The 25008-nt window shown below is 40.9% G+C and overlaps 1 protein-coding gene across 1 annotated transcript in view; it reads right to left on the reverse strand.

Annotated features, from left to right (window-relative positions):
• Window positions 1–10037: 10037 nt before the first annotated feature.
• Window positions 10038–25008, reverse strand: part of NEIL3 (nei like DNA glycosylase 3) — a 52423-nt gene continuing 37452 nt past the window's right edge. The window contains exons 7-10 of the mRNA XM_045879273.3: window positions 20469–20626; window positions 18587–19007; window positions 12500–12674; window positions 10038–10524 (exon numbers count right to left, since the gene is read on the reverse strand). Of these exons, the coding sequence (XP_045735229.1) occupies window positions 10342–10524; window positions 12500–12674; window positions 18587–19007; window positions 20469–20626 (937 nt within the window). The 3' untranslated portion in view covers window positions 10038–10341. The remainder of the gene's footprint in view (window positions 10525–12499; window positions 12675–18586; window positions 19008–20468; window positions 20627–25008) is intronic.

Consider the following 25008-nt stretch of genomic DNA (forward strand, 5'->3'; position numbering starts at 1 on the left):
AGAAGCAGAAAAAACGATGGAAGGGAATCAGCAAAGAGACTGGTGTGATTACATTATTTAATTATGCAAATAATTGACAGTGTTTTAGACTTGGAAAGGGATATCAGAATTCTTCCACCACCACCTCCTTGTTTTATGTCTGAAGACTCTGAGGTCCAAGAGACGTTCTGTCTCTTGGCAGGGTTGCACATTTTTTAGCAGCAATTATTTATTTATTTATTTATTTATTAAGATTTTATTTATTTATTTGAGAGAGAGAGAATGAGAGACAGAGAGCATGAGAGGGAAGAGGGTCAGAGGGAGAAGCAGACCCCCCGCTGAGCAGGGAGCCCGATGTGGGACTCGATCCAGTGACTCCAGGATCATGACCTGAGCCGAAGGCAGTCGCTTAACCACCTGAGCCACCCAGGCGCCCCGAGCAGCAATTATTTTTATTATGTACAAGACCGCATTAGAGACCAGGTCACCTGATCATCTGTTGCTCTTTCCTCAACCTCACCTTCCCATTCCATTTCAAAATGAGTCATTATTACAGCACATTAAAAAAAAGAATCATTACATGTTGATTTTAACATAGTGGATTAAAACGTTTCCTAAAACCCACGTAAATACTCATTCCAGAAGAGTGGTTCACAGACTGGAGTTTGCACAAGAGTTCCCCGAGGGCTCTCTACGGCAAACATCTCTGGCCCTAATCCTGGAAAGTCTCCCAAGCTTTAGGGTGATGCTGATGTGGCCGGCCCACATTTTTATTAGTTTTCCTAGCATGGCTCCAGGAAATGGCTAGTGTTTATAGTAGACCGACTCTGGGAAATTTGTGTGAGAGTAACCAACAATTTGCAATGAATGAACGACATGAAAATAATTACCACAACCCAAGTTGGCTGATTGGCCTCTAGTTATCCTCCGTAGGTATAATACAATAAATAGCCTCTCTCCATGCCAAACACCTCATACAAACTCTTCTGTGCCTATGGGCTCCTCCCAATCTCTACCTGTTTGTGGCAGGCCAACTCCTCACCTCCAGTGTTTCCTCCTACAGGAAGCCTTCCTGGTGTCCCTCAGGTTGCCATGGGAACTCTTTGTCCTCTCTGTTTCTCTATGACAGCTCTTATCATATTGGATCTAACCGCAATTGTTGCTTTGAATGTTTACTTGCCCCCAAGACTTTAAACAACTTAATCAAGCACAGCAACAGCTCCCCAAATATCTGTTAAAATATTACAAAAATGAGGATAACCAGAGGAAACAAATACAAAACACATACAATAGAACTAATTCTCTGTGAGTGAAATTCATGGTTTTTAATTCTGTTTATTACCCTCTATCTATCTATGTATCTATCTTATCCTTGGTAGACCTATAAATAAAATGAAAACTAACTTCTGTCAAGAAATAATAAACATGCTAAACATAATTTGACATGATACAAATCTTCAAAGCAAATATTCAGAAATGCCACCCAAAAGTTTAGCACCATCAATGATGATTCAATGATTGCTGAACCATTTCCTTTAGAGGTTTAATTCCTAGGATTTTACAATGGGAAGAAGCCTTTGATGGAACCTGAGGTCCTTTCTAACCACATCTGCCCTTGGTGGAGGTCAGTCACTGAATTTATTTGATGACATCCAGAAAGGACCTAAACATCTCACACTGTACCCAGTTCAGTTTTAAGAACTCTAATTTTGGAAATTTTGTCCTATTAAACCCATAATCTCATGTCTCTTAGTTCTGTTTTTCTGGACCTGTATGAGAAAACAGTTCTTTTTTTGTCATATCAGTCCCTCAGATTTCTAAAGATAGTTATCATGTTCTGTTCAGCATGTTTTCTTTACTTAAAAAGACAGAAAAAAAAGGATACTCATTTAAGAAAGAAATACTTACCAAGTACATTTATTAATTCAAATGCAGCCATATATTTACTGTAAAAATATCATCATTGAGGTATATATCTGAATATAATCTCATTCAGAAGGGATGTATGGGAATGTGCAAATCAAATTTGACCAAAAAAGACAAACAAATATGAATGATACACACTCATTACAGGAATTTTACTAATGGATTTCCCTATTATCCTATTTCATAAGTGCTTTTTGGTCACTAATAATATCCTTGTTTCTATAGTTTTCACTTATGGAACTTTATTCGCGTGAACATAAGGAGTACTATCAGAAGAAAATTTTAAATGGCCGTATGCCATCAAATGTTAGATTCCCGTCCCTAATTTCGTTTCACGGCGTTCCTCCCACCCAGTTCAGGACAGAGCTGATAAACCTCCCTTCCCCTTGAAGTCTCCATGTCTGATAAAAAATGGAATACTTGAGTTTATGCAGCTGTTCATGAGCTAATTATCTGCAATCATTTCTGATTACTTAATAGGCCATGGTAGGATGTGTGTTTGCTGCTATGTTGAGTTTAGACATTAGGCTTTAATGCGCTGATATGGTTAATTGTTGTGCTCACTGCTGCCTGCTAATAGACCATTCCTGAAAATGAGACCATATCTCAATGGAATTTGCTTGTTTATTTTAAATAAGTAATAACTACAAACTCAGATCCTAGATCCAGTGTTTACCATTTTAAGAATGCACTTTTTAATGCTGTATCATATCTAATGCGTTTAAATTATTCAAGTTTGGAGAACACACGTTATTAAACTAATGAGTCAATAACCAGCTCAAATACTTAGATTTCACATTCTTCCTGCTCCGTTCAGCTTCCTAAATTGTTTTCTGCCATTGATAGCAAAATAAATTCTTTTTAAATGCGGCCAAACAAGCGGAATGTAATAACACAATAATGAGAAAAATATATGCATATTAAAAGCAGACAAGTATTTATTAACATGTGAGCCAAGATGCCGACGCGAGAGGTCGGTCGGAGTGACATAGAAGCGTTAACACACAAGGTGGACGAGGAATTGTAACAATGCTGCTAATTTGCTTTGCAGTTTTGCATTTTAGGATAGCGTTTAGTCCAAAAAGCTAGTGTGCGGTTTTAAAAATTTAGAAGGTTCTTCTTTTGTCGACTTGCCATATATTTGTGTTTCTGATTGCCGCACAGATGCTTTGGTGTCTCTTCCTCTTTCCCTTGCTGTTCACAAGCTCTATTTTTTTCTTCTATCATCATGGTTTCATAGCTTCATCTCCTTTAAACTTCCTTTTCCTCTCGTGCTACTCTTTGATTAGAGGAGCCAGTAGGATCCAAATAATAAGTAGAAAGTGTTCCAACCCCCAAACCTTTGGCTTTCCTTCTGCAACTTCCAAGAACAGGGTCCTTCCATCCTCTGCCTACTCCAGACCTTGTTAGCACTGGATTGACCCCTTTTAAAGTAGACTTCAGTGAACGGGACCCTGTGGATTGTTTGGGTCCCTTGCTCTGGGTGACACAGTACAATTCTATAACCGGCTTTCCCAGAAACACGTATACACGTAGTGCTTCCATGAACTTAAAGCTGTGTCTCTCTCGCTCTCTCTTTTTTTTTTAAGATTTTATTTTTTTACTAGAAAGAGAGAGAATGAGCGGGGAAGGACCAGAGTGAGAGGGAGAAGCAGACTCCACGCTGAGCAGGGAGCCCAATGTGGGGCTCGATCCCGGGACCCTGAGATCATGACCTGAGCCAGAAGGCAGAAGTTTAACCCACTGAACCACCCAGGCGCCCCCAAGCCGTGTCTCTTCTGCCGTCAAAGAAACGGGGAGAGAAGAGAACTAGAATTGTATTGATAGTGATTTACATTCCTTATTGGATTTATGGGATTTCCATCTCGGATGCAATATATGCCTGGATTTCTCAGAAACTTTGGATTTCCTTCATGAATTAAGGTTCTTAGTAGTTCTTTCATGTTTTCTATTTCTAAATTTTTGAGGTATCACTGGAAACATAAAACTCACTCCGGCATCTCCTTCCTCATACCTTCCTTTTTTAAAGTTTTGGGCTCTCTGTTCCCCAGACTCAGCATGTACTTCCTCAGGCACTCACGAAAGCCTCCGTCTGGCGAAAATCAAATCCTTCTGTGAGACCACCGGCACTGCGCTTTCCTCTCTGAAACCTCCCACAATAGTCGTGGCAATAGTAGTAGGAGTAGTAATAATAAAGATAACGAAAAGTTTTTTAACCGCAAAGTGCTGTGCTAAGCCCTTTAAATGGATACAGCATTTTATCCTCAAAACAGTGCTGTGGGTGGTACTGTTACCACGATTTCATTGATGAGTTAACTGGGACTTTGCTCTCAATAGCCAAGGCTTAACAGAGTATGTTCAAGGTCGCATGGTCAAGGTCAAGGTAAGCAACAGGGCGGGTCTTTGAACTACCGGTCTTAAGAACTCAATCTTATTCCAGAATCTGCGTAGTTAAAGACCATACATTCAGTTCCCTGCAATGCTGGCCTTCTCATTTGTTCAAAAGGCCCCCTGTTCACATCCGTGATCTATCACAGGTCCCAGGGTGCACTGGCTTGCTCTCTGCCCCTCGGCTCCTGCAGGGGAGGCAGGGACTTACTTATTTTTACATCCTCAGAACAAAGAACGGGCGCATCTCGTAGTAGTGAAATGGAATTAAGTCTTCCTTTACAAAGATTTTTCTTTCTGCACATGCCCTATGTACATTTTTCTTCCTGTACGTACCTTTCCTTAAAATACAGTTTCAAGCCACCCAGGACTATTTGCTATCCCCCACACACCCCCTCTGTGTATGCAACGCTCACTGCCTGAAATGCCCTTCTACATATGCAAATCTTCACCAAGGTGGAATCCCACTTGCTTGCTGTCTCTTTCCTGAAGCTCTTCTAGCTCGAGGATCCCATGTGAGTGAGTTCTCCTTCACTGTTCTTAACGCCCTTTGCTTACAGGGCTAGTATCCCTTATGATTTTCTATGTCACAGACTGCCAAGCTCTTCTTTAAACCTATGAAATATTGATTTTTTCACATAGTAGGTGCTTGATAGACATTAAATGAATTCAAAACTAAGAAGTTATTTAAACCAGTTGATTTGGTTTCCTATAAAATGAAGAGGTTCAAACTCATGGGCACTGGGAGTTGTAGGTACATGTTTTCAACCCTACGTTATTAAAAACAGTTGAGCAGTAAAGGCAGCATTATTTTTTCTATTTTTTTTTTTTTTGGCATTCACAAATATCTACGGAATGCCAAAAAAAAGAGAGAGAGAGACTTTCATTTAAATTACTAGAAAGATTGAACAGCTTTTAGAAACAGAGGAATTTCTCTTTTATAATAAACCAGCAACACTCTGTTCAATGACATTTAAGTGCATTCATGTTTGAGTTGTGGTAACAAGGTTAAAAATGTTCAGTAGACTGACATTATATTAAAGTTTTATCTATTTTTTTTTTAAAGATTTTATTTATTTATTTGAGACAGAGAGCATGAGAGGGAGGAGGGTCAGAGGGAGAAGCAGACTCCCTGCCGAGCAGGGAGCCCGATGCGGGACTCGATCCAGGGACTCCAGGATCATGACCTGAGCCGAAGGCAGTCGCTTAACCAACTGAGCCACCCAGGCGCCCAAAGTTTTATCTATTAAATTCAACAGATGATTACCAAGTTTCTACTGTGTGCAAGGCACAGAGCCTGGGAAGATTCTGTGAAGGACAAAGAAGAGTTATATAAAATCCCTTAAAGAGGGGACCTTCAGGAAATGCAGCTAGGACAAGTAACATTACAGGGGACACACCGTGGCGTATGCTCCAGAAGACACAGCAAGTTCTGTAAATGTAGACAAAGAGAAAAAGGGGTTACATCTTTTGGGAAACTCACTAGAACACTTATTCTTCCATTTCATACACCAACTTGCTAGTAACGGTGACTTGGAATATGCAATGACAGGTGCCTTTAGAAAGTACATGAAAATAATGGGTTAAAAAAATGAAAGGAAATTGAATAAATAAAAGCAAGAGAAGGCAGTGGAAATTTATCTTTTTTATTTTTTATTTTTTTCTTGCTTCTGATATTTTTTTGGCATTTTTTCTTATTTTATTATGTTATGTTAATCACCATACATTACAGCATTAGTTTTTTTTTACATCATTAGTTTTTGATGTAGTGTTCCATGATTCATTGTTTGCGTATAACACCCAGTGCTCCATGCAGAACGTGCCCTCTTTAATACCCATCACCAGGCTAACTCATCCCCCCATCCCCAACCCCCTGCCTCTAGAACCCTCAGTTTGTTTCTCAGAGTCCATAGTCTCTCATGGTTTGTCTCCCCCTGATTTTCCCCCCTTCATTCTTCCCTTCCTGCTATCTACTTTAAAAAAAAAAACAAAACATATAATGCATTATTTGTTTCAGAGGTACAGGTCTGTGATTCAATAGTCTTACACAATTCACAGCGCTCACCATAGCACAAATTTATGGGCATTTTAACATTGCCCATTTAACATGATAGATTTTAGGGGGAAAATGAGCATAATCTTATCATCGCACCACGATTATTTTCATTTGCGTTATGTTAGGTATTTGTGCTGTTCTAAGAACAGCACTTTTCTTTAACACGTAGAAAGGAGAACAGCTTATTTCAGAGGGTGGGCTTCCGCACGCTGCAAACCTCATTCAAGCCACGGCCTGTGTGACACGAACACCTCTCCTACTTAACCTACGTGAACCAGGTTTCCTAAACTGGAAAAGGAGAAGTAACGACAACAATAATAAAGCCGATTTCCTGGGTGGTCAAGAGGATTCAGTGAGATGCTCCAGGGAAATGGCAGCCACTGTCACCAAAGAACGGCCCAGGAAAATCGTGGTTCTTCACACCATCTTCCTCACTTTACCTCCTACCTCATTCTCAATCCCACCCCCCCCAGCTCCATCATTGAAATCCTTCATATTCATACGATATGGGTCTGAAATACCAAGGAACAGGCAGATTAACTCTAAAGAGCTGAATAGCACCAGACCACGTAGCGTGTCCTGGAAATGCAGCACAGTGATGAAGAGCAGGCTCCGGAGGCTGAGCCCCGGTCCATGCTGTGGATGTGGGACAAGACCCATACCTGCTTCCCTCCAGCCGGAAGCATCAGGAGACAGAGATGCGATGGCTTCTGCCTTCGCCCCCCGGAAGAAGGTGGCCCAGACACCCCCGGCAGCCCGGGGAGTCACCTTTTTGCCTGAGACAGTACCAGAAGCCCTGAGCAGGAGCCTCAGCAAGATCAGAAGGAAGCCAAGCAGAACCGCATTGCAAGGGCTCTGTGACCTACACCGCCCCTGGGCCCGACGCCCACAATTTACGCCAGAACCTACGCATCCGATCTAAGTGGAACAACAACGAGCTAAAGTAGAAGACTTAAACAGGCTCGAGAGTTTCCTAACATCATAACCAAATATCCAGGATATAATAAAAGATCACCCGTCATGCCCCAAACCGGGAAAGCCACAATCGAAAGAAGCAAGGACTCTCCACCAGTGGCGATAATGAGGTGAATCAGATGTTTGGATTATCTGACCAGGATTTTCCAAGTGCTTCCAGAATCAATTCTAAGTCCTCTTGAAACCAATTTAAAAAATGGAAAAATCTCAGCAACCAGACGTGACACAAAACAACCAGGTTGGAAATTACAGGACTGAGAAGCACAGTCTCCAACATAAACAAGCTTGCTGGATGGTCTCGCTAGTGGAGATGGCAGGGAGTCGCCTCCAGGACCACAGCAAACAGAGGAGCTAATATTTAAATCCTTGGGATCTCAGAAGGATGGCGGCAGTGTGTGGGACCGAGAAAATGTCGGAAGAAAGAGTGGTTGAAAAGCAGTAGGCATTACATCCACATACTTAACTTCCGACAACTGAGATAAAACGGTACCACTTCGCATAAGATGTAGAAAACCTGGAATCTTATAGCTCCTTCAAGCTCTCCATCTTCACGCTCGAGTCATCATAGTATACCTACCTGCACACATTACGCATCTCACAAGACAATGTTACATTATCTTGCGTTCAACAAACAGCTCCATGTATTGTAAAGAAATTAAGAGAAAATAGGAAATATTTTATATTTTTTTAGATATGTGCCTTTTCCAGTTTTCTGTATTGCTTCTTAACGATTTGCATTTCCATCTGACATCATGCTCCTTTGGCATGGACTTCAACGAGCAATGTTCGAATAGCTGCTTTAAAACCCTTGTTTGCTAATTCCCATGTCTCGGTCATCTTGGAGTTGATCTCTGGTGTTTGTCTTTTCTCTGAAACTGGGTCACATTATTCTGGTTCCTCTTATGTTGCATAATTTGGATGGAATCCTGAATATCACATGGAGGTGGGTCTGGATTTGGGATATCCCTCTAGAGTGTTGATGTTTTTGTCTCTTCTGGCAATGAATTTGGTTGGATTCGAACTGCAAATTCTCTCAGGCAATGGATCAAATCTTGATTTGGTTCTTTTGTCCTTAGCTGCTCTGTGTTCATTCTGTCCGTGAACGTGGCGGGGGTGGTCCAGGGGTCAGGCGAGGACAAGGGCAGAATTTAAGCACAGAACTTGGGGCTCCCCCTCTGGGATCTCACCTATTTCCCCCTTTTCCAGTGGCCTCTTCAGGCCCCGTTTCTGCCAGACTTTGGCCAGCCTGCTTGGTACTGACTTTGTTCTGCCCTCAGAATAAAAACTGTTAACACATGGGAAGTTACCCCCAGCTGGTCTCCCCTCCCAAAACTTACACCTCACCGGAATCTGCCAGTTTTGATTCGCTCCCTAGGATTGTTGCTGAGTGTGTGCAGAACCTGGTTATCCAGTTGCCCAGAAACTAGAGTTGGGTTCAGTCAGAGCTTGCCCCACCATGAAAGCAGAAACCTTCTTGAGGTTTTGAAGGGAAATGCAGTCAAAACCCAGAAGCAGGTTTGAATGAATGTCATTTTTCAAACATCCATTCTTTCCAGACAAGATCCTGTTTTGCCGGTCCATCTGGTTCTTTGATGCTTCTCAGTAAAATTTTCTTCATATAAATCCTGCATATTTCTCACCAGGTAAGTATCTACATGCATTATACTGATATTAATTGCATTTCATTTGCCTCTGTTTCCCTGGCATTAATTTGCTCATTTATGGAAGCCTCGTTAGGGACGGGCCTTTCCCTCCCTGTGGCACAAGGAGTCTACAGTTTTGTTCTGGACGCCCACCCGGGTCAGCTAAGCTCACCTGTGGTCCAGCCACCCCGGGTCTGCCTTGTACTCATTGTCCTGTTGAGCTCCTCGGGTTGGGATCACCGATCTTGGGCTGGTTCCAAGTCTGTCTCTTCAACATAGAGTTCAAACACAGATTACACCATAGCATATGCTCTGGCCTTGCTGAGAATTTCATATGCTGGGAACTCCGAGAGCTCTGCATGGACAATGTAGCGACAGAATGGGAAAGGGGGTCAAGCCATCTTCTCTGCAGTCCTTTTCTTGTCTAAAAATCTTTTTAATAGACTCAACCAGCTCTAAGTGGAATTTTCCACAAACATGCAGAAACAACATAAGACAGGTTTTCCTTTTCTTTTGGTAAATAATTATATAGTTACCTGCACTAAATTTTGGGGGAGGGGGTACAAAAAACCAGAGGGAAGTTAAAATGAGGAATAAAAAAACAATAGCACATTAGTAAGCTTTTTAAATGGACTTGATTTTAAAAATTAATTTCAGATATTAAAATCAAGATCAGAAAAATTGAGATCAACTTCTCTTTTTAAAGATCTACAGACAACTTCTGTTCCTAAATATTACGTTTATATTCTGAATCCCCAAAGGTTTCTAGGAAAATGCATTTGAAGTTATCCAAGTGTTTGGCTTATCTCTGGCATCTAACGGGGAACTTGATGTCTGTTGAATAGAATAAAACCAAGCAAATGTTCTTTTCCATAAAGGAGATCTCATTTCCTTAAATTTCATTTAAGAAAAAAGAAGTACTTTAATCGTATGCCGTGAAGAGTGGCGATACCCAAGAACATAACTCATTACAGATAGAAGACTCAGCTATTTCACTGGACTACGTAAACTTTCCTTTAAAAAAAAAAAAAAAATCACTGCTTCCCCAAAGAAGTTACAAGACACCAACAGCACACTAAAAATACTTTATTGTCATTACTAAATGCATTATATATACATGATAAATAGAATATATGGTACATCTGATGAAACACCCAGTCTTTGTCAAGGTAAAAGAAATACCCAAAGAATGGAAAGATGGCACACATTAAGAAAAAAAAAAAATGAACAGGTCTCAAATATTGCAAGAACTATAAAATGTGCCACATTCTACAATCTTTCGATTAAAGATTAAACAATTAAACAAAAGGGGACTAAACATTATATATGGTTTGAAGAAATTAAATGCCAGATATTCTATAGAAGGAGCAAACATTAGCACCCTGGAATAATTTTTATTCCTGGTCCATTTTCTGCCCACTGGAAAAAATTGCACTGTTTTGCCTTCCCAAGAGGACACACAAAAAAATTCTTTCCGTTATTAGGTCCAATCTTCAACACCGTTCTCATGATGGAGCGTTTGCCATGGCTGCAGAATGGGAAGGACAAATCTGCCCACTACAGGGTGAAAACAGAAGGATTGTAAAGTTTAAGTGCAGGTTAGAAATATGTGCAGGCTGAGCCTGGCTGCACATGATCAGTGCGCCCCACATTCCCTTCTACTATTAATCTGACATTGTAAATCTGACACAAGTCATGAGTTCTTGCCCTTAAAAGAGCTTATGGACTATAAGAAGCATCTCTTCTACAAATCTGTTTGAATTATGCAGAAAACTGCCATGATTCTGAGTTTCTTTGTCTAAAGGCATACTTATAGGAGTTCCTTCCTCTTTGTTGAAAATATTTAGCAACGATCAGAATCTTGCTGGAAAGCAATCACCAATGTTTCTATCAGTCTGTTTCATTTAAAACGATTAAGATCAAAGATTTGTTATGAGTTTGATACTAAAGTTCCTTCATCTCTTAGGAAAAGAAAGAATCCAATACAAAATTACATGGATGAATTTAGGCAGATTCCCTTGTATTATTCTTATAAATTTTGGCCCCAAGGGAGCTTTAGAACAAGCTGTGATATTATTAATTTGCTACCTAATATTTTTTCTATTACATCCACAAAAGCTCCTTGAGGAGGAAATGTGTCAGTTCAGGACGATGGAGTTACATCTTGTGCAGGGGTTAAGACCTGGAAAATTCCTGAAGACAGAGATTTTCTCTCTCAGTGAGCCCAACCAAAAAATGTTTGTTCCGGCACTGAAACAGATCAGTGTTTTCTTTTTTTCAGTTATTCACCAGATACAACAACTGGAAAAACACAGATCTTTACACATTAGAGTCACACTCAGCATAGTGAGAGGCTCACACCCTGAGAAACACAGAAGGTGAGCCTGAGGAAGGAGAAGGACCCCAGATTCAAGTGTCCTATCCCATCGTCATTTCCAGGGACACTCACAGATCGGCAAGGAGGGAGGAATCACCCTCTATTTACATTGTTATCGTGCAAGCTTGTGTAATCGGATTAACTACGTTTACTCTAAATCCAAGGTATGTAAACTATTTTTTTTCCTGTGTACTTCTATCCAACGCACAAACCAAGGGTTTCATAGCAGAAATTAGGAAGAGCACGTTTGCATCTTGGATTATTCGCCACCTGGGTAATACCTTCCTATATTTATAAACCAAGGGCAACACATCTACACTTGTGGTTATGCATGTGACATAACTAGAATCATCTAACAGCTATTATTTGATTATTTTTTCTTTTTTTGATGAAGCTCTTTGAATTTTAAGTTCTTCAACATTCAGGCTTTCAAATTAAGTGTCAATATGGCAATTTAAAATTTAAAGGTGAAAAAGGAAATAAAATTTAAAGATGAAATTGGAAAAAAAATTGCTATTACTTTTTTTTTTTTTGGAGAAGCAGAGAGGAGGGGCAGAGGGAGAAAGAGAATCTTAAGCTCCGACATGGGGCTTGATCTCGCAACCCTGAGATCATGACCTGGGCCGAAATCAAGTCAGACGTTTAACCGACTGAGTCACCCAGGCGCCCCACTATTCATTACATTTTTTTTTTTAATTTTTTTATTCTTATATTATCCCCATACATTTCATCATTAGTTTTAGATGTAGTGTTCCATGATTCATTGTTTGTGCATAACACCCAGTGCTCCATGCAGAATGTGCCCTCCTCAATACCCACCACCAGGCTAACCCATCCTCCCACCCTCCTCCCCTCGAGAATCCTCAGTTTGCTTTTCAGAGTCCATCTTCTCTCATGGTTCGTCTACCCCTCCGATTTCCCCCCCTTCATTCTTCCCCTCCTGCTACCTTCTTCTTCTTCTTTTTTTTTTTCTGAACATATATTGCATTATTTGTTTCAGAGGTACAGATCTGAGATTCAACAGTCTTGCACAATTCACAGCGCTTACCAGAGCACATACCCTCCCCAGATGGGGTGACTGGGTGATATTCATTACATTTTAATAACAGAAGTATTCAATTACATGAGAGGGAGCTTTAAAAATATTACACGTACTTGGAAAAATCCACACTGCGCTTCTCTAGGTAGAGGACAAACATAAAACTGCCTGCCCTTGTTTTCGCCATCCTTCCGCACAACCCGGAGAACGCAGAGGCGGTTGTGTTTACTGCAGCGAGGACTGTCAGCATTTAATGCACCAGTGCCGTCTGTCATATTAATTCCAAGTTCACTGAAATGACAGGTTACAAAGTTACTGCAGTGTAACAGCGCTAAAAGGGATCATTCCCACCACCTCCCCACCGTGTTAGAATTCTGTTGGTACCCAGACACGGTACCAAAAAGTGGACCATGGCCAACTGTAGGTCATTACACACACTGTGACATCTTTTTTTTTTTAAAGATTTTATTTATTTATTTATTTGAGAGAGAGAATGAGAGAGAGAGAGAGAGAAAGCACATGAGAGGGGGGAGGGTCAGAGGGAGAAGCAGAATCCCCGCCGAGCAGGGAGCCCGATGCGGGACTCGATCCAGGGACTTCAGGATCATGACCTGAGCCGAAGGCAGTTGCTTAACCAACTGAGCCACCCAGGCGCCCTGTGACATCTTTTTAACTCGGGTTCCCCAGGTAATCCAAATTCACTTCCAAAGCTACCTATCACCCAAAGCACACAATTAAAATTTCTAAAGAATAAAAACAGCTGAAATGTGCACCCAGTACAATCACTTTACCTACTTTTCATTTGTGATATCCAGTTCTTCCCTTCCTCAGGATTACAGTGTGGCCCCTTTTATTTCCCCTAAAATATTCTCAAGTCCGCTGCTCCCCACCCCCCAAAGTAACTAGAATGAGTCTTCTCTAATTATGTTCTCATCGGTAGCAAACTCTCGCCGATGGCTCTGACAAGGCCAAAGAGATCACCCTTTCTATTGTCCACTTTAAAGCCAATTTTCTATGCTTTTCTTTGATCAAGCCTGCTATAATAGTTGCAGTCATATTTCAGCAAGGCACGGGCTGCCTGGCAGAGCAGAAATGTGTGTTTTGAAAGCTACTAGGGGAGCTTTATTCTCCCCGACAATTACGATCAAGAGTATCTGCAGGTTATTCCCACACAGAGTGGACTAAGGTCAGAAGCCGGACTTCTACTGTAGCTGGAAAAGCAGAATTTTCTCTTGGAAAAGGAGCTTCATGATTATTTTAAGGTTTGTTTTTTTTTATATTTTGCATATTTTTTAATAATGCCTTTATAAGAACTAGTCTATTTAATAAAACGGTTGAAGAGAAAAAGAGCTCACATTAATTAAAACCAGAAGTCCTTCCCCTTAATATCCCTATTTTAAAACTTTTTAATGATAAAAAATTCATCCTTTCTCATTTGTTTTGGTTAAAATATCATTATTAAATAATTTCTATGATTGAATAAAATATCACTCTTAGATAATTTTTTAAAAAATACTGAAAAATCATAAATACGTCCCCTTTTTCTTGCTTCCTAAGCTTCATTCTTCATATACTTGTTCCTATAATGATACCTCAAGGTATCATATCTAATTGAAATGTTCAGAGTTTGAGGTATTTTTTCCTTCCAGTTTTATTGAGATAGAACTAACATACAAGGTCTTTAATTTGTGATGACATTGGTTTAAAGTCACCTATAAAACAGACACTTAAATACATTGTTTTAAATTAACTCAACTTTAAGTAAATTAACTTTAAATAAATAAAAGCTTTAAAAAGAAATTAATTAATTAACTCAAATATTCTGAGGGTCGTTTCTGAAGCTGGTCATGCAGTAGGCATTGCTAAGGAAATCATTATAGTTCAATATTTTGCCAGCCACTGTTTTGTGGCTACCTTCTTCGGGGTGGGGGACGGTAGTCAGTATTTTAGAATCAGGTAATACCATTCCGAAATAGCAAAACCTGAAGACAACCGGCCTTTCTTTCTCCATACTCCCTCTATTTACCAGTGCCCCTTCCAAGAGAGGGGATATTAAAACTTAAACTTCGAGAGAAGCTAAATATGTAGATGGTTGCAGAGAAGTCAAGAAATGTCAAAACCAAAGCAAGGGGATCATAAATGTGCTTAAAAAAAAAAAAAAACTGTTGAGAGAATGCTAATAGGAGTGAAATGATGCTTTCTTACAGAAAAAAAATGCACACATGCAAACACAGATTTCTACATTATTTTGAAAGTGGCTGCCTTAGATAACAATTAGTTGAACATTTTCTAACCCATTTGCTTCAACCTAGGTATCTCCAGGGCTCCAAGTACCCAGGAGAGGTTTAAATTCTCTTACCAGTAAAGCTTTCTTGGGGAGGGCAAGGTGGGAGGTAGGATTACGGTGGGGGGAGAAAAGGCCCCCATGTCCCCCTCGGGCTCCTCATTTCTGTCTGTCATTCCATTTCCTCCTTGGTATAAGTTAAAGACAAAAATATCCACATGCTACCCTATCCCTGGTACTTAGAGTGGGGTCCGCTGACCAGAAGCATCAGCATTACCTGGGACAGCCTTAGAAACACAGAATTACCCACCCTGCTCCAGATCGCCTGCAGAATTAGAATCTGGATTAACATCCAGATTACTGGATATGAATCACCAAGTTTCCCAGGTGATTCATATGCACATTAACTTGAGAGGCACTGAGTTAATGTAACCAAGGATGCCACCTGTGATCACATCAACACTAAATATGCACAGCTAATTTTAATTTTATGATAGAAAACATTATCCAGGATAATGAAATGTTCTGATTAATTGAGGACATCTTGGTTCCTCTTTGTTTCCATCATTATTTAAAAACTTTCTAAAATGTAGCAGAGCATTTTCTTAAGGTAAACTTAGCATACAAAATAGTTTAACTTATTTTGATAACTAGGACCATCATTTTGAATATTAACAGTGGATTATAAATGGCCTATTAATATGAGAGATCAGGGGTTGACAAATCTTTTCAGATGGCACATATTTTCGGCTTGTGGGTCTTAACAGTCTCTGTTGCAACTACTCAACTCTGCTGTTGTAGCATAAAAAGCAGGCATAGAAAATACGTCAGCCTATGGGAATGGAAGGTGTGCCAATAAAACTTTATTTATAAAAACAGGCGGTGAGGCGGATCTGGCCCTGCCAATGGTAAAGTAAAAGTCATTAGAAGTGAGCAATGCTTGATGCCTAATAGGTTCTCAATAAATACTTGTTAATAAATAAATAACACTGAACAGAGATCAGATAAAGACTATTATCAAGAACGAGGAGATGACCATGCATAGTCTGTAATTTTAAAATGGACAGTTTTCAACGATCGATTTATCATGGTTTAACTTATCTTACAGATAGGGTGATTCATTACAATGAAAACACTGCCTATAATGTTTTGAACTAATCAGTGCCGTTGAATGTAGATTTTGGAGCTCTGTGGTTTTTCAAGAAATAAAACAGAGGTTCAGTGACTCATCCTAGATGGTCCCAGGTGGTTCTAAAATCCTTGGGGGCTGCAAACTGCAAAGGGGACAGGAAGTGCGTCTAAGGGGTCAGTGTTTCCCTGGTGTGAGAGGTGGAGCCTGCCAACCCTGACCAGGGACAGGAGAAAATGTCGGTGATTCTGCCAGTTTTATTTCCTCCTGCAAGTGAACCTCGGCTCAGCTCGGGAAAAGCCTTAACCGAAAACACATGTGTTCTTTGCATACGCACCCCAGTGTTTTGCTCTGCATTTACAATAATTGGATCAAAGACTTAAAACTGTTTCTAGCAATTCTTCTGAGCTGCTTAAAAACCGGTTCAACCCTCTAATTTATAATCCAGTAGCTGGATAAAATTCAAGTATATCCAAAGACCAATCTGGAAATATGCCTCATCAACATAGCATGTATCATGTGGTGATGAGATCAGTAATTAAGAGAACAAAAGGCGAATTAATTACCATATAATTATTAAAGAAAAAGAAATAAACTGGCTATAAATTCTCTGAGTGGACCACCTGCTTTAATCGTATTATGTTGTGAGTTTCTGCTCGGCATCTTGTCCACAAGATGAACACTGTGGCTGCCAGACAAGGAGAAAAATGAAATAAATGACAGTAATTTGCAATTTATTCCTTGTAAAGTAGCTGGGTGCAGAAGGGCTGCTGGGTGAATGTATTTCATCACTTGACATTTATTCTGCTAGTTGATCTTGATTGATTTTAGAGTCTCAGTCCCGGGGTTCTTATATTCAACACATACACAGGCTGCAGTGTTTCTAAGTAATGCTGTGTGCTGTGATTAATCATGTGACCCTATTACTAATGGCTTATGAAGAAATCATTTAAATTTAAGGTCACATTAATGTTTTTTTAAATCCCTAATTCATTAGTTAAATTGTCTGAGATTCTCTACAAAGCACTGAGGAAATAAAAATATGCCAAGATATTTCATCTGGGTGCAAGGAAGGCCACAACACTTTAAATTGCTCGCATCTACTTCTTTCTGCCAAAGCTACAGCACAGAAAAGACTTCAGGGATTTTCTTAGAGAATAGCCTCCCAACTCTGACGCTCCAGACCCTAGCTCCTTCATGACCTTTGATTGGGGTTCATTAGACATTAATTAGGATGAAAGTGTAAAGGGAGTGTCCTGATCCAGGCAGTTAAACGCTTGGCCTCCACAGCTTAATTCACATGTCTGTCATTCCCGAGTATTATGGACAAAAGTTAAAGCGGTTATTATAAATGATTATGAATAAGATTTTTTTTTTTAAGAAATCAGCCAAGGATAAATCATCAAGACTAACTTGATGGTAAATTTAGAGTTGGGGTAGAAGACTCGAGACAAAAGAATCTATTGACCAAACACCGCCTCAGAATTATGAAATAAGCTCCAAGGGTTCCCAGAGGCTAGTCTGGGACGGTACCCCAACTGGTCCCCTGTCTTGCCGCCTGAGGGAGGAATCTTCCCCTCAGCAAAGACACAGCCCATCTGAGGAGAAGCTAATAATGCAACCCCCCCGCCGATGATCACTTTAAGTCCCATGCACACCACCTCTTTTCTGCCTGTCTCCCACGGGTGCTAAGAGACCCCTGGGAAGAAGACTCTCCACCTTCACTTCATTGTAAAAATGCAGGATGGATAGCCCTTGCTTTCTGAAGGAAAAAAAAAACAGAACAGCAGGGGAAAAAATTGTGGAGAAATGTCTCTCTCTGAGGGAAGCCTAATATCAGGTTGTGAGAGTAAGGAAGTCTAGATAAAGGGTCTAAGCAAGGTAGTATGGAACAGGTAGTTTTAGGCGCTGCCAAAAATCCTGAGAAGGGATGACACTGTTTATTAACATTGCTATATCTCTGGTGACAGCAATTGATGGTGGGGGGGTGGTGGCTTCTAGATGTGAAGTTCATAGTCTCAAAACATATCTGGTCTGCTAGTATTTACTAATCAAAATGACAACTTTTCAAGTTCAGATACAAAAGTGGCAGACATGTTCTTTGGGCCTTATTGGCTGAAATAAACAACACCATCCCACACGGCTATTGAGATAAAGTCACTTTCTTTAGCAGAAATGTCACTAAAAGTATCTCCAATTCCCTCTCTTTAGAAGAGAAGACACTTAACTGTCATGAGTAAGTCTCCCTTTTAGAAGAACTATCTTTCTTTAGAAGGAAATATAAAAAAATGCTAACAGTGGTGACTGATATCAGGTGGGATTATGGGGGATTTAAACATTTTTCTTGGGCGCCTGGGTGGCTCAGTTGGTTAAGCGACTGCCTTCGGCTCAGGTCATGATCCCGGAGTCCCGGGATTGAGTCCCGCATCGGGCTCCCTGCTCGGCGGGGAGTCTGCTTCTCCCTCTAACCCTTCCCCCTCTTGCGCTCTCTCTCTAATAAATAAATTAAAAAAAAACAACATTTTTCTTTATGCTTTCTAATATTTTCCAACTATTCCGTATTGAACTGTAGACAGTTACAGTCAGAATACAATAACTTTTTACAAAGAGATGTAGAAGGTTCTGTTTTCATTCTGTTCCCTTCTCTAACATTATAAGCTAGAGAAAGCAAGGGAAGTAAATTACCATAATCATCTTTCCAGGTTTGATTTACCTTCCAAATGGATGACTTCCCTGCCTTCTTAAAACTTAATGCAAATACCTTCAAGATCAAGGTTAGAAGTATCACACCTGTGAGAAAATCCAGGGTCACCACTTTGGAGGTCTGGTGATGAAGTGTGGGTTGTTTTCAATTTTTTATATGCTGGGCTAAATAATTTAGACCGAGAGCAGACCGTAGGCGATACGTTTACTTTGTTAGATGGTTGGGTTATCTGGTGTGCTCTCTCCTCGCAAGGGTGCAGTGGGTCACTAAAACAAACGTCAGCCAGAGGAGGGTTTTGAAATTCTCCATGTAGTGTCTGGCTTTGGCTTCTTTTTCTTTCCAAAGCACTGGATTTATTGCTGAAATCGGCCAAGACCAGCGTTGTAGTACCAAATGCCGTTTTCCTGTTGATCTTCACTTCTGTACTCGGTTTTCCAAAGCTATTACACGGATACTTCACTAAGCTGTTAAAGTCAACAGAATGTTCTTCATTCTCGATTACTGAATCTGGGAGGAGAGAGAGAGGTAATTCTGCAGTATTCCTATAGTATATGGACTATTTGAAATATATATAAACATATATATTTGTAATATATTGACTGTTTGAAACATCTGTTTATATGACTAAAACTTACTCCCCTATGATAGTGAATACATAGAACGAACAACCCAAAGTTACTTTGGACAATTCAGGATTAGCCACGTTCTCGCTAGGAAAATAAAGTATCAAAAGTTCAACTACTCATAGAGGCTCCGAGGAGGGTTTAACAAAGATTTGTATTTGCTTCTTACTATGTCTAACCATTTAAAGGTCATTCAGGTATCAATTCTGTTACTAAGCGGCAACATATTAAAGCGGCTGTAATTAAGAGGTTGGTATGCCATGAGGTTTCAGATTAGCAGCTAGAGACCTGTCTCTAGATTATCAGGAATGTTTCTGTGAATGACACAGTAAAGGGAAAGGCTTAGGAAAATTAAGCAAAGATGAATTACAAAGACTTAACGCTAATTAAAAATGTTTCAGCAACGCATCCCAGGATTTTGGAATCGGTGCTGTAATATGTTCTAACTTGTAGTCTTTTGTACTCAGAGAAATAACAAGAAAATAGTTAATGAGAGGCTAAGAGGCATTTCGGTTGAAATGAACGAGGAGACCCAAGACTGTGGTTTTCTGAGGGCTCTCTGCTCAAATATCCAGAACAGGAGGCGCTGTCCCTTCCAGCAAAGCTGTGCGCGGGGCCAGGCCCGCCTTTCTGGCCCAGAGAACGAAACGCAGCTTGACAGCCAGCACAATGTGGGGTCCACAAGGCAAGGATGAACTTTCTCATCTCTAATTGAAGGAAGAAAGAACGCTTTGAGAACACAATAGGAGCTGCATCAATGAGCGGGTTCTTAATCACGGGCTCTCTCTGAGGTTTAACTTTCTCTGAACACATGAAATTGTGAGCTGTAAAGACTTATTTTGACGGATTTCAATGAAATCAGTACAATTGTCTGGGTAAAGATTTTAATAACAAGGGGTAGGAAGGATAAAGAAGGGAAAAAATTCAGCATTTTTCTATTCCACCTGCAACGATATTCTTGCAGAAATCCTCCCTTTCAGTTTATGAAGCACTTGGACTGAATAACAAACCCAAAAGTTGCTGAAATCTGCATAAAACAAAGCTTTATTGAATAATTCATTAGAAATAGTAGAGAACAGATGTGATCATCTCCGTTTTTTGAGATACAAAGGCACATACTCTTTTAGCACAAGCATGTTTTCCCTCCCTGTTGGGGGAAAAAGAAAAAAAGTACTCAACAGAATATTAGTGTGGTTTACATGCAAAGTCTGGCAATTCCTTTAAACCTTTCAGAAAGAGAGCATTTTACTTAGTTATGAAATATCAAGATGGAACAAGATATATACCTTTGTATCATTAGCCCTCTTTGAAGTGTTAGGAACTCAAAATCAGAATTCAGGCTTACCGGTAGGCCTTGAGGTCAGGCAAGCGTCACAGGTCTTCAAAGATGGCCTATTTATCAGCGTACAGACCACACATGTCCATTGCTCTTCACATTTGCCAGCCAAGTGCTCCCCGCTGCTAGATGGCCACCTGACTGTAGTGTTTCTCGTGGGCAACTTGCTACAAAAGGATTTTTAAGGTTACTCATTAACACTGTTACTGTTGTTCCTGTACTTTCTAGGTATTTTAGAAATTCTTATAACCATTAATACCCAAGTGGGTACAGGCCCTAACTCTCTCGGAATAAGATGTTTCTTCTTGGGCCCTGTTGATTGCTATTAAAGACAGAAATAACAAATAAACCTTTTTATTTAGAACAAGAGTTGTTTTTGTTTTTTTAACTCACTAAAAATAGTTGACAATAACTGCTAGGAAGCATTTCTCAAATAAGGTTTTAAGTACGTGGTACTCTTCCCAAAGCCAAACTATCTTTACTGAACCAAATATGGGGGGTGGGGGGTGACATGGGGGGAGAAAAGAATTAGGCAGAAATTAGAACATGTAAAGTAAAATGAGAAAAATTTTAGTTACTTCATGTGCATGTCTCTCTAGAATTTCTCAACACTGTCCACTAAGCACTATATCGATCAGCTGATCTATAATGAAGAAAAAGATACCTGGCCTCATATTACTTCCCTTCAGGTAAAACTGTTTCCTGTTAGGTATCTAATGAATAGATCAGTAAGAAAACAATAAAACCAACCCTGACTTCTGGACACAAATGTAAATCGTGATTTCCCACCTGGAATTCTTTTCTTTTTTTTTTAAAGATTTTATTTATTTGGCAGCGAGAGAGCACAAGCAGGGGGAGCAACAGAGGGAGAGGGAGAAGCAGACTCTCTGCTGAGCAGGGAGCCCCATGCGGGACTTGATCACAGGACCCTGACATCATGACCTGAGCCGAAGGCAGACGCTTAACAGACTGAGCCACCAGGGACCCCTCCCACCTGGAATTCTTAATTGGTTATTTATTGTTACACAAAATGCCATTAAAAGCTCTGATAAAGTCCTACTCTTAAATACCTAGTTCTGCAGAGCACGTTATGTGGGTAAGCAACATGAGAGCATCGCAGATTCCTTCAGGATTCCAAACATTCATACTGAGAAAAGTTTTTTGGTAAAGGCTATGGGACCTCCCTTTTCAGAGCATGAGTTCTTTGACTTCAGAGGTACCCTGTCTCCTGTAACATTTTGCTCCTGACATATAATTACACCAGTTTTTAAATTCAGGCTTGTCTGGTGAAATAACAAATAGCATAAGAAAGTCTGAAAGTGAGATGCATCTCATTATGGTTCTTTTATCTTCACTGACTTTTAATGCTCCTCAGTATTTCTTATTCCTATGGAGCCCCAGACCTCCCATAGAATTTGTATACTTGACCTAACTCCTGCCATCCTACCAACTTACTCTGAAAGGGAGCTAAATGCATTTATTCATAATTAAATAAACACAATTTAAATAATCTTCGGATTTTCTATACTACAATTTTCACCATTCTTATCTTCTAACCTACGGATTTCACTAATCAGAAACCTACGTTCCTTGTTACATGCAGAACCTTTGGAAGCATTTCTTCCCCTTACTGTCCCACTTCTTAATCACCTACTAAGAAATTGTTTCCAATCCCCATTTGGATGTGCAACAGGAATCTCAAAGTTAATATACATCTGTCATGGACTGAGTAACCATCTCCCAAAGATAATGGGTCATAATACCAGGAACCTGTAAACGTTACTTTATAAAGAAAGAGGACCTTTGCCGATATAATTAAAAACCTTGATGTGGGGAGATTATCCTGGGTCATCTGGGTGGCCCCTTAATCCAAACCCCAGTGTCCTTGTAAGAAAGAGGCAGAGAGAGATTTGATACCCCTGCAAGAGAAGGCGATGTGACCACAGCAGCAGAGACTGGAGTGAGGCAAACCACAAAGGAAGGAGCCCCGACCACCACGAGAGGCTAGAAAAGGCAACGGATTCTGCTCTAGAGCCTCTGGAGGGAGCACAGCCCTGCCCACACCTCTGGCCCCAGAGAGCTGATGTTGAGCTTCTGGCATCCAGAACTCCGAGAATAACTTTCTGCTGCCTTAAGCTACCAAGCTTGTGGTCATTTGTCAGGGCCACCAAGGAAACTAGTGGAAATAAAATTCAAGATCACCCCCCTCACCCATCCACACCTTGCAACTCTGCTAGTTTGTCTCATCTCAGTAAAGGGCTTCACTGTGCCCTCCACGATCAGGCCAAAAACCCAGGTGTGGTCCTTAACCCTTCTTACCCTCACGTCCCACATCCAGTCCACCAGCAAATCCTGTCAGCTCTGCTCCAGAGCCAAATTTACTCTGAAGCTTCCATAGCTCGGTGTGTTCTCACGGACCAGAATGGGGAGTGGGGAGAATGCAGGCAGTAACCCCGCTCACAACGTCCCCGCGGCTTCCCAGCTAACTCAAAGTCAATACACCCCACGCTACCCAGAGCCATCTTTCAATATATAAATCAGTTACTTCTCTCCTGTTCAAAACCTCCAAAGGCACCTCATCATACTCAGAATAAACCCAAAACTCCTTGCTCCTCGGCCCGCATTCATTCTGCTCGGCTCCCAGCCAAGACTGCCTCTTTTCTCCCCATAAAACCAGTCAGAGACTTCATGCTTCTCCAGTTACTCCTCCACTGTCACGAGGCATCAGACTCTTTCAAAAGTCTCCTCAGAGACTTTATCCACCCAAACTATTGAAAATGAACTTCCCCGTCACTAGGTGTCCCCTCACTGAGGGGGATGTGTCGGCAGAATTCTGTGTTTGGCTGCCGGATACCTTATACATCCAGGGACACGGAGCTTTGTTTTTAAGATTTCCTCCCACTGGAATATAGAGTTCCATGAACAGGCCACAAATACAGGTGAAAGGAATGGATTTTGCCCTGCGTGCCCATGGAGGCTGCTTTCTGGAAGATCAGCGTTTCTGAGTCGTCAAAGGCCATGGCCATCCCTCAAGCCCCGCCTGCTCGAACTCCCTGGATGTCACTCTGTCAAAACTTCCCACTGCTCTTCCTTGGGCGCGTTTTCTTCTTTTGGTCAGCAAAGTCCAGGTAACCTCAAGGCTCTCTCCTGGACCTTCCTAGTTTCCCTCTCTGCATACTCTCAGGGAGTGCAAATACTACCAGATTCGACTCTCAGCTCAGATTATCCCAAGACGGGTCATGGGGAGGAGCTCTGTTCTCAGAAACCAGAGGCATGAAAAACAGGTGGAGGATGACCGTGTCTCTAAGGAGTCTTGGCAATTCTCAGTGGAGACCAGTTGCTGGCATGGCAAGCAAATGATTTCCCTTTGTCTACCAAACCAGATTATTTTTTAAGGACAGCATCGTAAATGTTAATAAAACAAAAGAAGGTACACAAAATAAAGTAGCATTTAAGGGTTGGAATAAAAAGAATGACTAAGCTGCTGCCCCATTGCTATTTTAGTGCAATCTAGTCTAATCTGATCCCTCACTCACGGAGCACCAATACTTTGTGGAAGCCCCTCCAGAATGTGTTTCTTCTGCTGAAACCAGAAGGAATTTACTATCGTGAGGCTTGAGCACGAAACAGCTCACACCTGCCTTTATTCTTTTTCGTTGTTCTAGCTGTGGAGAGCCCAGGCAAGGTGGCCTTCACCAGGTCCCGAGACTCAAGTTTTGATAGCTTTGTTATTAATCCTGTGAATTCCACCAATATTCATTTTGGCCACACGACCCCAAGATTCCCCTTTCTGTTTAAGATCATTTGAGCTGGGTTTCTTTTGTTGTCCTCAAAAGACTCCCTTTTAAATTGTGTTTTTAAACATGACAACTGTGTCATCAAACCCTCTTGCCAGAACAAGCCTATCCTATCAAGGTTAACCCATTACAGACTGTCTTCAATTCGTGTCTCCCAAGTGCTCTGTAATTGCTCCATCCTCCTCAAAAATCTCTACCAGCTCAGACCTGCCTTAACAATTGGCTTGCAAACATCAGTAACTTCTCATGCACTAGCAACCAATTCTCAATACTTTCCAAACTAGATGGCTTTCAGAGACCCAAACTTTTTTTTTTTTTTAAGATTTTATTTATCTGACACAGAGAAAGAGAGAGCTCAAGCAGGGGGAGCAGCAAGCCGAGGGAGAGGGAGAAGCAGACTCCCCGCTGAGCAGAGAGCCCCAGCGGGGCTCCATCCCAGGACCCTGGGATCATGACCTGGGCTGAAGGCAGATGCCCAACTGACGGGGCCACCCAGGCATTCCACCGAATGTATCTTCTTACAGGAAGAAAACACCCCCCCCTTCATGTGGCTCTACAAAACACGTTCCTTCCTCTTGTCTTCAATGAATCTCTATTTCCTTCCACACTGATCTCAAAGTTCACCTTCTTCAGAAAGCCTTCCTTGTTCTTCCTGCATAGATTTAAGTATTTCCTCCTCTCAACTCCCACTGCCATTAGTAAAACCGTGCCCTCTGCAGAGCTTCCATCCCAAACCCAGTGGGGTTTTAATG

This window comes from Mirounga angustirostris, unplaced genomic scaffold (assembly GCF_029215605.1).
Source record: "Mirounga angustirostris isolate CCGP_5_RB_7025 unplaced genomic scaffold, mMirAng1.0.hap1 SCAF_2, whole genome shotgun sequence".
NCBI classification, from domain to species: Eukaryota; Metazoa; Chordata; class Mammalia; order Carnivora; family Phocidae; genus Mirounga; species Mirounga angustirostris.